The following is a 13684-nucleotide window of genomic DNA, read 5'->3' as shown; positions in this document are numbered from 1 at the left end:
TCAAACATTTGTAGTTTTAAATAACCTGACCTTCAAGTCTCTGTGAACAATCTTCTTCTGGTGACAGTAGTGCACTGCAGAAACAATCTGAGGAGGAACAGAGAAAACAAAATGCTCATTCTACACAAACAAAAGCAAAGACACAACCTAAAAAAATGCAAATAATACCAATTAGCCCCAGTTTTGATTTGAGTTAAATGTGACAGGGTTGCTACAAATTTTCCATGTCAAAATATCAATTCAAGACTCAAAATATCAGATTTCTTTTCCGTCAGATTTGAGAATATTCTCACATTTTTAATACAAAACATCAACAAATTTGGAGCTTAAAAACCCCCAAATACATATCATTTCAAGGTTTATAATTTCCACAAATTTTGAAATAATGTGAGGCCAAAGCTGTCTTACTATCCAGAGGTTTGGAAAAGGGATGTAGAGCCCATAATTATTCACACCCCTGGCAGATCGAGGTTTAAAAGAAGTTTTTTAATTTTACCAACAGGAGTCTTCAGACAGCAAGTCATTTTAACATCTTAGTGTGGCCCAACCAGAGTCCTGACTTAATTCTGATATCGAATCTCTGGAGGGACCTAAAGGTTAGGGTAATGGGAAGGAGGCCCTCATCACCAAAGATGAATCCCTGCAATAACAGAGGAAACCTGCAACAAGCAGCTCAGCAATTTTAGGGAGGATTTAGTTGTTTTAATGCCAATAAAGATTTTTCCACTGATTATTGAGAACGGTGTAAATACTTTCCGGCATACAATTTTTAAATAAAAAGAAGTAATGGCAAAAATCCTTAGCTATCGTGTTTGTCACAATATCTTTTGTCTTGCCATCAGCAAATATTGAAAGATAAGTGTATTGTCGTCCGTTACGAAGACGCCGAGCTGAAGCCCCATGTTGGGCCTGAGGAGGACTTCAGTGACAGAAGCTGCATCGGTGAGATAGTATTGTCCAAAATGGCTATTTTAATGATTTTCTCCACTGTTGCTTTAATTAGAGCATCGATAAATATCAATAAAATTCAAAAATATCATTAAATGCAGTTACTACGTGCTGCTTAGTGATAAAAGTCACACATTCCTATTTCATTGGTGTCCTGAAGAAACCTATCTTCAAACAGGTATGTTCTTTTAGAGCTATATTTGTTTGTGGGGCTTTGACAACAGTGACCTGAAGTCAGAGTCACACAATCACCTAAAAAGACTCAAAGAAGTTATTTATCTTTACTTTCATTGTTATCACAACGAATACAATAAAATATCGTGATAAAATGTAACGTTCACATCGCCCACCCTTATTCAGAAGAATGATGGTGATGATGATGTGCATTTATTTCTGGACATGGACAAAACGTTGAGTTTTACTGTTGCACATTAAAGATAAATAAAGACATCTTTTTCAGAAGTTTCGATTTTTTTTTTTAGATAATAAAGTCTGGAAAATCTGAATTTTTTCCATTTCCAATTTGCTGCTTTCCAGACTTGGAAAACACAGAAATGACGTCCCGTAGTTTTCGCACAGGAGCGTTGCTAAGAGTTTAGCTCTGCTCTTTATCTTTAAGTCATGCACACAGTACAGGTCAAATCTGTGGGGGTCAACCAGACGAAAACAAACTGAAAACAGACCTGTCTGAATTTGGCTCTGGCTTCTTTTTCTTTCATTCTGCCATGAGCCACGAGGTAGTCAAACACTTCGCCTGGAGAAACAAAAACAAAGCAAATTTAGTCACTGTGAAAAAAGAAAGTACACCCTCATCAAGTTCTAGGGTTTGGTAATTTAAAACATAATCTATCCTAAGCTTTGACTGAAGCTGTGGATCTTTGTCGGACAAAGAGCGTTAGACTGCCCAAGAAGACCCACGCTGGGAGCCATTTTGAACTCTGATTAGCATTTATGAGATATGTGACACAACTAAGTAATTGTGGATTTTCTGACTAAAACTATACTTATGGTCTCAGATATAAACAGACACCCACCAACAAGCCTCTGGCATCATTCTGGGTGGGTGTTTGACCACGCTCCTTGGCAGAAAATGGTTAACTAATTCTGCCGGTTTCCTAGCACTAACCTGACTTATAAGCATAATCCACACATTTCCTTCAATATGGTTGAGGTTGGAGCTTTGGGAACATCAGTCCAGAAGCTTATTGTTAGCTGGCTTTCCTGTGGGTTCGTTGATTCTATGTGAAGAATTTGGGGGTACTCCTTCTTCTTGATCATTCTGTTCCCTTTTTTTTTTAAACATCGCATCCTGTACAGTAAAACAGTCCCCCAGCATGATGCTGCCAATACTATGCTTCACTCCAACGTGCGTACTGGGAGTGGTGGCCTAGTGGTTAGAACAGGAGGTTTGCGTTCCGGAGGGGGACACAAGGGGCCTGGTTCGTATCCCACAGACTGCCACTCTGGCTCCCTGAGCAAGACCCTTAGCCCCAGAATGCTCCCCGGGCGCCGCACAATGGCAGCCTACTGCTTCCTATAAGGGATGGGTTAAATTCGTTGTAATGTACATGTGCAATGACCAATAAAGATGATTAAATACTGGTCATTGACGTCAAAAGTTCAATCTATGTCTCGTTTGAATATCAGTGACCTTTTTTTCAGAAGACATTGAGATGTCCATGTGACATCAGTTGAGCTTTAAGGTGTTGATTTTGGAGCGGAGGCTTCTTTCTTGGTTGCCACCCTTTCAGTCCACGGTGATGCGGGTGACATAGGTGTTCCAGCAGGTTCCCTGGTGGTTCCGAACCAGTTTCCTTTAATCGGAGACGGATAAACTGACTATTCTTTCAGACCTTGACAAAGTGATGATTAATCTGAATAACATTTGCTGATTAACAGCTGTTTGAGCTGACGATCTTGGAATCCTGTTCAGAAGTGGCTTAAAGGACTTTCCCAACAATTCACCTTCTTAGATCTCGACAGAGTTCCTTGGACCTTACAGCTGTTCTGGGTCCAAACTAAGCATTTTTAGGCTGCAAAGAGAAACTACGAGCTGCACTTAACCATGATCACTAACCTTGAGACGACTTGTCAAACTAAAAGACATGCGAGAAGCAGCACCACTTGCTAAACGATTTAGAAGACTGAAAAACATTTTTTTGTTCAATATGTTTTTTCACATATTTCGCGAGTGAAACTCATATTATTTAAATTCATTACACATGGAGTGAAGATCAGATCAATAAATTAAATATATTAAATATTTTTAACAGAAATGTCATGCTTCTGAAAAGTATGTTCATTTCTATTTACTCAATCTTTGGTTGGGGCTCCTTTTGCATAAATTACTGCATCAATGCGGTGTGACATGGAGGAGACCAGCCTGTGGTTCTGCTGAGGTGTAATAGAAGCCCAGATTGCTTTGATAGTGGCCTTCAGGTCATCTGCATTGTTGGTTCTGGTGTCTTTCATCTTCCTCTTGACAACAGTCCAGTCTCTGGTTCAGGAGGGGTTTGACACGAGGAGAGGTGTAGGATTCGTCTGTGCAGAGTGGCACTTGATGCTCTGACTCCAGCCTCGGTCCACTTCTTATCAAGGTCTCCAAAATTATTGAATCGATCTTGGTTGACAATCCTCTCAAGGCTGTGGTTATCCCTGTTTCTGATGCAACATTTACTACTGAAGGTTTTTCTTCCACTCAACTTTCTACAAATATGCTATAACTTTTTCACAATATTCTTATTTCCTGAAACACTGACTGGTTTTTTATTATATGTAAGCCATAATTATCACAATTAAAAGAATTAAAAGGCTTGAAATATTTCACTCTATGTTTAATGAATCTATATTTAAGTTTCATTTTCTCAAATCAGTGACAAAAAATATAGACCTTTCTGAGCCTGCATATATAATTTGGACCTTGTGTGGATTCGAGTGTCTTTAAAAAGTTCTTGCTGATCATTTCATCCAGTATGAAAGGAGCATAGCAGATAAGTCAGTGATCTGTTGTCTGTCTATTAGAAGTTGGAGGTCAGAGATCACAAAACGGAGGGACGTTGGGAGCTTAAGCAAAGGGGAAAAACAGCAGCTTAAGCAAAGGGGAAAAACAGCAAGGCACCTAAACCAAGTAATCAATCAGCAAAACGAGAGATAACAGAGAAACTGTAACAGCAAATCCACTAATTTCTCTACAAATTACATTTCTGTAATGAAAATTGAGTTTCCGGCTTGAATTAATTAGCAAATTGGACTTTAGAGCCAGGAAGTAATAAATCTAACAGGCACAGTTCAATAGTTGGCAACAACGGTGTTGGTGGAGTAGCAGCTCACCTCCGCTAGCGTACTCCATAACCAGGTAAAGAGTCTTCTCCGTCTCAATCACCTCAAACAACTGGACTGTAACACACAGAGGATGAGGGGTTAAATTAAATGTCACCGCGGAAACAGATGTTCATCAGATCTTCATACAGAACCAGGCTCGGTAGAAGAACCCACCTATGTTGGGATGGTTCAGAGTTTTCATGATGCGTACCTCTCGAAACAGCTGAAAAGAAGACAAAATATCATTAAACAACAAGGCTGTTTCAATGAAAGTTACTTTAATATATTTATGTTTTCATACCCAACTAAACATTGTAAAATAAATTTACAAAACAAAGTAAACATTTTACAATTTGTAACTAGACTTTCTTAGAAAACAAATCCTGTTTCACTTTAATAAAACTGGATGTGTTTATTTACTGCTCTTCTAGCCTTCCTGACCAATAAAGCAACCCTCTCAATCTATGTAGGGTTTCCAGCATATGCAGCACTTTTCCTCTATAATACACACTAATCGGTTGATGCATCCGGGACGTGTCTTGCCCAAGGACAGCTTGACCGGCTGAGGAAGTTAGGAATCAAACTGCTGACCTTCCAACTGGCAGACTGCCAAATCAAAATCCTGAGCCACAGCTGTTCGTTGCTATTAGTTTTAATGATATGTGTCCTTTTATTTATTTGTACATTTATTATAAAATGTTAAATAAAGTCAATATTATAATTTATAGTAAACATAAACAAGAAAATAAATGTTGATACAGTTTCACTTTTAGATTTATTCTCCTATATTCTCCTATTAAACTGCTATAAACTGGATTAAATTAAATATTTACATGTACTTTAACAATGCAGATTAAGTTTAATAATTTATTATCTCTACCATACAAATAACATATGAAATGACTTGGTAAGTGAAAAAAAAGCAACATTTTGCATGTGATGTTAACTAAGACAGGCATGAGAAGCCCAACAAAAAAATTTATATGAGCAAGTGACAGAGAGGAAGGACAACTAAATGAATGGATGTTCAGAAGGATGCAGATAAAAGAGAATGGATGGATGGATGGATGAACACACACACAGGTGAAGGCTTAGAGGGATGCAAGGCTGAATGCATGAATGGATAAAATGTTTAGACAAAGGGATGCATCCGAAATTAACCAAGGAGATAGCAGGTCCAGGAGAAAAACCTTGACTTCTCTCTTAAATAACAACTTCCTCCTGGTTCTGGTGGATCACAAGGCATTCCCAGCCGAAAAGGGACCAATAGTCCCTCCAGTGATTTGGGTTCAGACACCTGAACCACATAAGCTGACTTGTTTTGACACCAGGGAGAAACATTTCTACTCCATGCTTCCATGACCGAGCTAGTCCTCAACCAACAATCATCAGGAGAAAAGTCCTTGCAGCCACTTGTATCCAGATTTATTTAGTTATTATACTTATGATCCTTATCTGAAGGAACAATGAGGGACACTGATCATCTGCCAATTGCTCAGCCAACTTGGTGCTAGTTATGCTTGGTTTTTAATCAAAACGAGAAGAAGAAAATATTTTTTTTCCCAGAAGTTTGTCTCTTTATGGTACTTTGCTTAATCTGCTATGCAGAATCCACATGTGCTGAACTAAAGCATACAGGAGAGAAGAACAAGCACAGAGTATTGTGGCACTGCCTTCTGGGATTTGTAGTTTAATGGTTTGTGTATCGCAACTATGAGCAGGTTATGATATCCAGGTCATGTGGTCCAGGGACCTTGAGCTTGACATGTCTGTTCTCAAAGACATGTTTATCTGAAGAACTAACTACTGACTACTAACCCATGAAGGTAACAAAGTCTTTTTTATCATATTCATCCTGACAGGGTTTACTGAAGACATAAAACCAAACGGAGAATAATCATGCAATAACATTTATGAATGAAACTGTGTTTTTCTCTCTTTATTGCTCTTTGGACTTTTACACTGTTTAAATAAATGACAACCCACTAAATAGATATTACTTTACGAAAGCTCAGGGTGTAATCTGTGTTTTCCTAAATATGTTGTCTCTGCGTGACTGGAGACAGATTCCTGTTACTCGCTGAAGCCAGAGGAAAAAAGCCTCTGAAATGAACACACCACCCAACAGGCACCGTTTCATTTGAACTTTACTCTATATCAAGATGTATATAGGACACTTTATACCAGGGGTGCCAAAGTCCAGTCCTGGATAGTCTGTATCCTGCAGCTTTTAATGCGTCCCTGCTCCAAAACACCTGGGTAATATCAATAGCTTACCAGGCCTCTGCAGAGTTCAGTGACTGAATGTTGATGAGGGAGTTCAACTATTTGATTCAGGTGTGTTGGACCAGGGATGCATGTAAAGGTTGCTTGATGCTAGCTCTGGGAAAACGTGATTCATTCATTCTGGGAAAAAGCTGAGCCTAATTTCACAAGCCAACTCCAGACCTGAAGATATAGCAAATAACTTAATTGATGAAATTATGAATTTTGCCCTATACCAGAAAATCCTGCAGGAGACTCTCCAGCCATCACCACAAGACCTTAAGCCCAATCACACTTTGTTTCTGCAGCAGGACAAAGATCCAAAGCACAGCAGCAAGGTCACCACTGAATGACTCAAGAAAAAACAAGAACGAAATGAAGTCTTAGAGGGGCCTAGCCAAAGTCTGGACTTAAATCCAATTCAGATGCATAGTATGACCTTAAACATGCCGTTCATACTGGAAAACCCTCCAAAGTGAATTAAAACATTTCTACAAAGGAGAGTGGGTCAAAAATCCTCAGAGGTGATGTGATTACTAATGTGTAATTACTTTTTCAGAGGCCCAGGCTGGTTTGGACAACTTTTTTCCCCTTAAAGAATGAAATCATAATTTGAAAGCAGCTTTTTGTATTTACTCAAGTTATCTTTATGCTAAACTTTGTTGATGATCTGAAACATTTAAGTGTGACAAAAAAAGCAAAAACAGCAGAAATTTGTAACTAGGATGAAATAATCTTAAACTTCAAGGATTTTTATATTTGAGCCAAACTCAAATATAAACATAAACCACGAGTTTTATCTGGTTTAATATATCCTTTTAAATTTCACCTTCACAATGTTGCTTTTACAGCCATCAACAGGCTTCAGGCATCATTGTGGTCAGATGTTTGACCACTCTTATTTGCAGAATTTAGCAGAGTCCATTTACAGAAACTTGATTTAAGGCACTCAGTGCTGAGACTTCAATCCTTGGAAGTCAATTATGGAAGGTTAATGTTAGTCTGCTTTATCCGTTGTTTGGGGTCATCGTACTGCACAGCTGAATCCATCCAGCTGTTTGATGTGAAGCTGAGGAATACGGAGGTTATCTTCCTTCTTCATTATGTCATCCATTCGGTGCAGTGCACTTCTAACAATGGCAGAGAAACATCTCCACAGCATAATAATACCACCACCATGCCTGACAGCTGGTACAGTATTGTTGGATTAGAAAACATCACATTACCTCATCTAATCAAATTCCTTGACATTGTGGCCAAATAGCTCAATCTTTGGGGACAGTTTGCATCTTCTTCCAGATGTTGACACGTCTGAATAACTTCTATTTATGAGCAAAAGTTTCAACTGATCATCTTGCACCTTGCAGCTGTTTAGAAACGGCTCAAAGAGATTTTTCCAATTGTTGTTCTTCGAAATTCAACCACTTCCGATGTTGGCTAATGAACAAACACAACACAAGGCCTAAGCCTTGCCAAGACCAAAGACATTCTAGACTAGACCTCAGGTGAATGTATGCATATAGTTGAGCCTGTATATGTAATAAAAATGTAAAATAAATTCAGATTTTGTCACCCAGGTCTTGTTTTATTACAACCATTGAGGTTGCATGTCAGACAAACACTCTATGCTGGAAAAATAACTGTTCAACTAAATCAAGACACTATTTAGGCCCATAATAAACTTTTGACCAGAATGTTATATGTTTGCAAACTGGGAGAATTTTTGGTGCTTTAGGGTGTTTGATGCAGAGGGTGAATTACTATAAATTGAAAAAAACCTCTATGTCCTATGAGGACAGATTCAGCTGCAAGGGGTTTTCTATCTGTTCTTTTTTATAAGCTTATAACAAAAGCCGGAAACAAAAATAATAAAATAAAATGTTTTTTACACTGGCTTTCAATTTTCCCGTCAGGTTTTCTTTTCACTGCTCTTAGGCTGAGATGGGGCACTGCCATAAACACGGACACAGGTCCACAGGGATCGTGTGTAATTGAATTAAGTGCACGGTGCATCAGCTGTTCATGTGAGCTTTAAGAAAAATTATCGACTTGGGTCGCTCTGCCATCACCTCTCTCCTTTTGCTTATTTACCTCTATGGCATCTTCACCCCTTTCTTTCCATGTTCTCGGCCCATTATGTGGGAAATTTAATCTGTGGTCGCTGCTTAAAGAGACAAAGGAGATCTAGAGATAAAATTAGGAACTGGGAATCGTTTCAGACACAGAACACGGAAACTGTTTAAATTAAGTAAGCTTAGCAAGCAGCCAGGAAATTGTTGACTCACTGCTATTGATCCAATCAATGTTCAGCTCATGCTGCTGTGAGGGTGTAATGTGGGGAAACAAAGATGTTTTTAGCCTTCCTGTGTTCGTCCTCTCTTAAATGACTTCCTGTTTCTCTCCAAGGGGGACAATCCTGCATCACAGTTGCCATGCACACCCAGGTATTAATCCCTGGGCTTTGTGCTCCTGCTCCCAACGGGACCATGGGAAGTCATGGAACACCAAACATATGGTCGGAGCTGCACACTCTCAGCCTGCTGACAGCTGTGCTCACATCTGGCAGATAAAAAACAATCTAGATTAACTGAGAGTTATGCTCATCCTTTAGCTCTTCATCTCTGATCTTTGATTTCCCAGTCAGGAAACCAGCATTCATATGCCCCTTTTCCACTGGTTCGGTTTAGGTTTCACGGTTCTACTCCACTCGGTCTCTCTCGCCACGGTACCAGTTGTGTTTCCACAGACGGCTGGAGCCATCACTGTAGTGCGCTGTGCTGCTGTTAACGTTACTGTGTGAGATCGTCACATTAAAGTAATCTGCGTGAAATGATAAAAAAATTAATGGAAACAAAGAAATAAACTAAATACAAATGTTTGTATTATTGCATATGTAAGGATGTCTTATATGTGTTTTGTCATGTCTATAATGATCCACTAGGATAACTAATTATTTGGACCACAGCCCAGCCAGAACGTATAAAATAAAGGCTCAGGGGTTCTGATGTGAGGGGGAGTGGCGGGAGAAGCACAGAGGAGAGGTGCTAGACTGGTGAAGCTCCAAAGTTTGCATGCAGAAGTTAACATTCTGGGCTTTTTGAGGAAGTTCTTGTCTCAGTAACGAGGACAAGGACTTTAAAGTACAACTTCTGACCGTGGCGAAGTTAGTTTTAGGTTGGATATTCGTGCTCTGCGGATTCAGCAGGGTTTTCCACCCGTTGGATCCATTGCAGGCAGCCTGATTACAGGCCGCTGCTCTCTCTTCCTGCAAACGCCGATTCGCCTAAGAACCATTAATACATTTCAGAACCAAACACGCTGTTGTTGGGACCCACAGACATGAGTTACAACAGGAAATGCGGTACGGACTTTTCTGGAACTTTCAAAATAAATTGCATTAACCTACTTCCAGCACAACTTAGGAATTGGGGGTAACAACGGACTTCCCATGATGCCATTGGCTGTATAAAAGCACCCCCTTTCCAATGGCCCGATCTCTACCACCCGGGACTCCGCTAAGAGACTGGCCGGAGAGGAACAGCACGCTAATGTCCCTTTGCTGGCAAACAGACAAATTATTCAACTGGATCCAAGGATGTCATAAGATCATGCGATCATATGCACAAGTAGAAATAAATCACTGTCTGCGTATCCGGTGATTTTTATTCATGAACGGGGTAATCAAGGTACAAGCATTGCTTGATTGTTCTCTCTGAGATCTGCAGAAGCGAACTGTTTCCAGAGAGTTCCCAGCACGATGCCGAGTGCAGCAGTTTCCCAAGGAAGGACAACGGAGACCGCATAACGTGCAGTGTGGCTGGCGGACAGAACGAGCCGTCTTTCATCCACAGCTACGGAGGTTAGCTGGAAGCTAACCGTTTGTTGACTGTGGACGTCTCTTCAAACTTCATCGTCGCCCGGACAACTCCTCAACACGTTCATAAGAGGTTAAGTTTGGGCAGAATAATAGTGAAGGATTTAGATTGAAATGATCTAAACGTTTTCACTTTATAAAGTTTTGTTTTGTTTGGGTTGAACTCAGCTATCTTGGTGCTAGCAGAATATCTGCAGCACACATGCTCAGTTTTGTGTTCTTTGTCTGTATGTTTTTAAAGTTAAGACAAACTTTATTTAAAAGGTGATTTTAAACACAGAAGATCAGCCATTACGCGCCGTCCGCGATCATGCATTTTAACCCTTTTATTTTTGGTATTTTTAAAGGTGTGTGTTTGATTCTGGTGCTAAGCTATTAGCCTTCTTTGTTAGCTTCAACAGCTAACAGGTAAGGACAGTGCTTGCTGCTAAATAATATTTACCCAGAAAGGTTTAGTTTTCAATCCAGTAAATAATGTGTCCCTAACATCCTTTTACTAAATTTGATAACTAAGTAAACACCATTAAGCCAATTTCTCCAGAAAGATTTAGCTCTTTTCCAAAATATTTCCTTAACTATATTTCTTTAAATATTATTTTAATAAATAAAAGCAGCTAATGAGACCCCATTGAGAATTAGTCATCCAGAAGGTTGGTTTTATTCAGCAGATCATTCTTAAAACATTATTTTATTAAAATAATATTTCATCTGATCTTGCATTGTGAATGGTTGTCTAAAGGTTTGCTGATTATTTCCTAAGTTAGTTCCAAGACTAACTTAACTTAATTTCCAGATTCTTCAAGATAATCCTTGGTTCTCAAACATAAACATTGCATGGTAATGTTGCATCACTCTTTTTGGTCATGATTTCCAATAATCTTTAATCAACTTGTTTATATTGTACATAGTCCATTAGTCTTCATTATTCTTTAATTCTGCTTGGTAGTTTAATTGGATTGTTTTAGCATAGTAAATTCTTGTATTTTAAGAAATTGTGTGAATTAATTCCATATATGTGCAGAGTTTATGCTGTTCAATAATGTCAGAGCTCGTCTCACACCTTTCTATTTTGTCCTAATACCATCGCCTTACTGGGCTGGTATTCACAGGACAACCCTTAACAGACCCAAATATTATTTGATAAAATATTAATATTGAATATTAAATAATATTCTCAGATTAATAATCATAACACTGTTGGTGGTATTGTTTTTGATTTTATGTGTGATCAGTTGGTTCAGCTATGTGTCATTCAGAAAGCTGATGTGTCCTTTATCTTTTCTTTCAGCCTTCAGACATGGTTTATGATTTGTAAATAGTAAAATTATATTTGGGTTTGACCTGCTCTGGCCACTGTGGTCCTTAATATTACCAGTCACTCTTGACTTTTATTAACTTTTCCCTGAACTACCTCTTTGAAAACCTTCTCATTTCTCCCTTTTCTGCTTTTCCTAACCAGTTTATGGGAAGAGCTGCACATCCTCAGTTCCATGTCAGCTCCCTGCCCTTGGCTTGTTAATCTCGGCCTTCAAATTTAAATGCGCTTGCATGAAGCATTCTAGACTAAGCATGCAGGAAAAAGCTGTAAATACAAATAAATTAAGCATTTAGGATGCTTACAAAGCGTTAGTGTTAGAAATTACACAGCAATACCACTTCATTGCACCGCCGATAAAAATCATACATGAACCATGCAACATGTTTCGTCCAATGAAAAGATCAGACAAGCCAGGGAAGAAGGGAGACGAGCAAAAGACAAAGAAATCAACTCTCAACTCCCACATTATAGTCATTTGTTGTGAAAAGCTCTTTGTTTGAAAGCCAAATGAGAGACTGCAGCTATGACAGTGAAGCAGCACTTCAGTCAATAAATAGTTACCATTTACAGCGGCGCTGTATTTGCTCTTTCTCCAAAGGCTTCAGGCAACAGATTATGCCAGTAATTATGTGTAGTGAGGACACTTTGCATAATTACTCCCATAGTGCCCTTTAGCAAGGCACAGAAGCAGACTGTAGAGTCAAAATAGCAGAGATTACTAGTTGCCAAGGTCCCTTTCACACCTGAATACACTACTTTGTTTAAAATATAACGCAAACAGTTTTTGCAGCATTTTGTTGAGGTTTTCTGGGGCGCAGTGGGCTCCCTGTTATGCATGATAGAGTGGAGGAACTGTGAACTGAGCATGCATGTAACGTCTGAAGGGTGGTTGCAGTTTTAATCATCATGGGCAAGGCTTAGGAGAATCTTTGCTGAAGCATGGAGACATGGAGCTGCAAGGCCTAGTTTAACAGAGAATCTGAAGCTGGAATGGGCATGCTGGCCTCATGCTAGAGCTGCACAATATAATTAAATGCAATAGTCATCACTATGTCAATGTGTGTTTCGCAACATGAAAAGGACTGTTAGATGCAATATCTGGGAAGCTATTTTATTTTACGTGCCATGCATTAAAATTCTGCTTGCCAATATGTCTGATCAGTTGCCTGGACTTTCACTGTCCTTTATGCATACACATGATCTTGATCTCAGTGGCCATGATGCTAAAGCTCATAGAGATTGATCGGAACATCGTGATGATAGAAAAGATACAGATTAATAAGGAAAATGTGGGTTCATAATAATAGAAATTAAAAATAGAAATAGAAGGCCCCAATACAACTCCAACAAACTGTTTAACATGGGGCTTAGCAAGGTCTTTCAGGGATCCCCGTTGCAGCCAATAAAGCCAGAGAGTTTCCTGACTGCTTTGAGCATGCAAAAACTTCTGTAGGGAGGTTGGGTTGGTTTGTTGTTGTTGCTAGCAGAATATCCACACCTGCAAGGCTCGGTTAACAGAGAATATGTTGGCCTTATGCCATGGCTAGAACTTCACCACACCCTCACCAGGCTGGCACTGGTCCAACTCAGTTATTGTAAGACTTTTGGCACTGCAGCCGTTACATGCATCGATGTCCCAGTGCTGCTCTTGCTTCTCCAAAAACAAACTCATCTTGCTGCTGCAACAACCAACCAACTGCTTACTTGAAACGGACATAAAAACACGAGTTACAAAACGTTAGAGATATTCGGCTCTTGGGTGAAATTTGAGGATGAACCTAAAATGCAATATAACCTTTCCAGGTGAACTTAATGTGACCTTCTCTAAACCTTTTAATGTACATATCTAACTGTTCAATGTTTCAGTACTCGTTTGCACAACTTGCTGTTCTCTAACAAGGAGCTCAAATTTAAAATTCAATACAGGTGTTTGATGCAAGAATCGACCAATAAACTTC

At 39.2% G+C, this 13684-nt stretch overlaps 1 protein-coding gene across 6 annotated transcripts in view; it reads right to left on the bottom strand.

The window, feature by feature from the left end:
- Positions 1–13684, bottom strand: part of mark4b (MAP/microtubule affinity-regulating kinase 4b) — an 86772-nt gene that overhangs the window by 27151 nt on the left and 45937 nt on the right. For all 6 annotated transcript variants that reach the window (XM_047391881.1, XM_047391882.1, XM_047391883.1 and 3 more), the window contains exons 4-7: positions 4444–4492; positions 4279–4344; positions 1632–1702; positions 31–87 (exon numbers count right to left, since the gene is read on the bottom strand). In XM_047391881.1, the coding sequence (XP_047247837.1) occupies positions 31–87; positions 1632–1702; positions 4279–4344; positions 4444–4492 (243 nt within the window). The remainder of the gene's footprint in view (positions 1–30; positions 88–1631; positions 1703–4278; positions 4345–4443; positions 4493–13684) is intronic.

This window comes from Girardinichthys multiradiatus, chromosome 18 (genome assembly GCF_021462225.1).
Source record: "Girardinichthys multiradiatus isolate DD_20200921_A chromosome 18, DD_fGirMul_XY1, whole genome shotgun sequence".
Taxonomy (NCBI): Eukaryota; Metazoa; Chordata; class Actinopteri; order Cyprinodontiformes; family Goodeidae; genus Girardinichthys; species Girardinichthys multiradiatus.
Note: the sequence above shows the minus strand (reverse complement) of the source record. Positions and strands in the feature narration are given on the sequence as shown.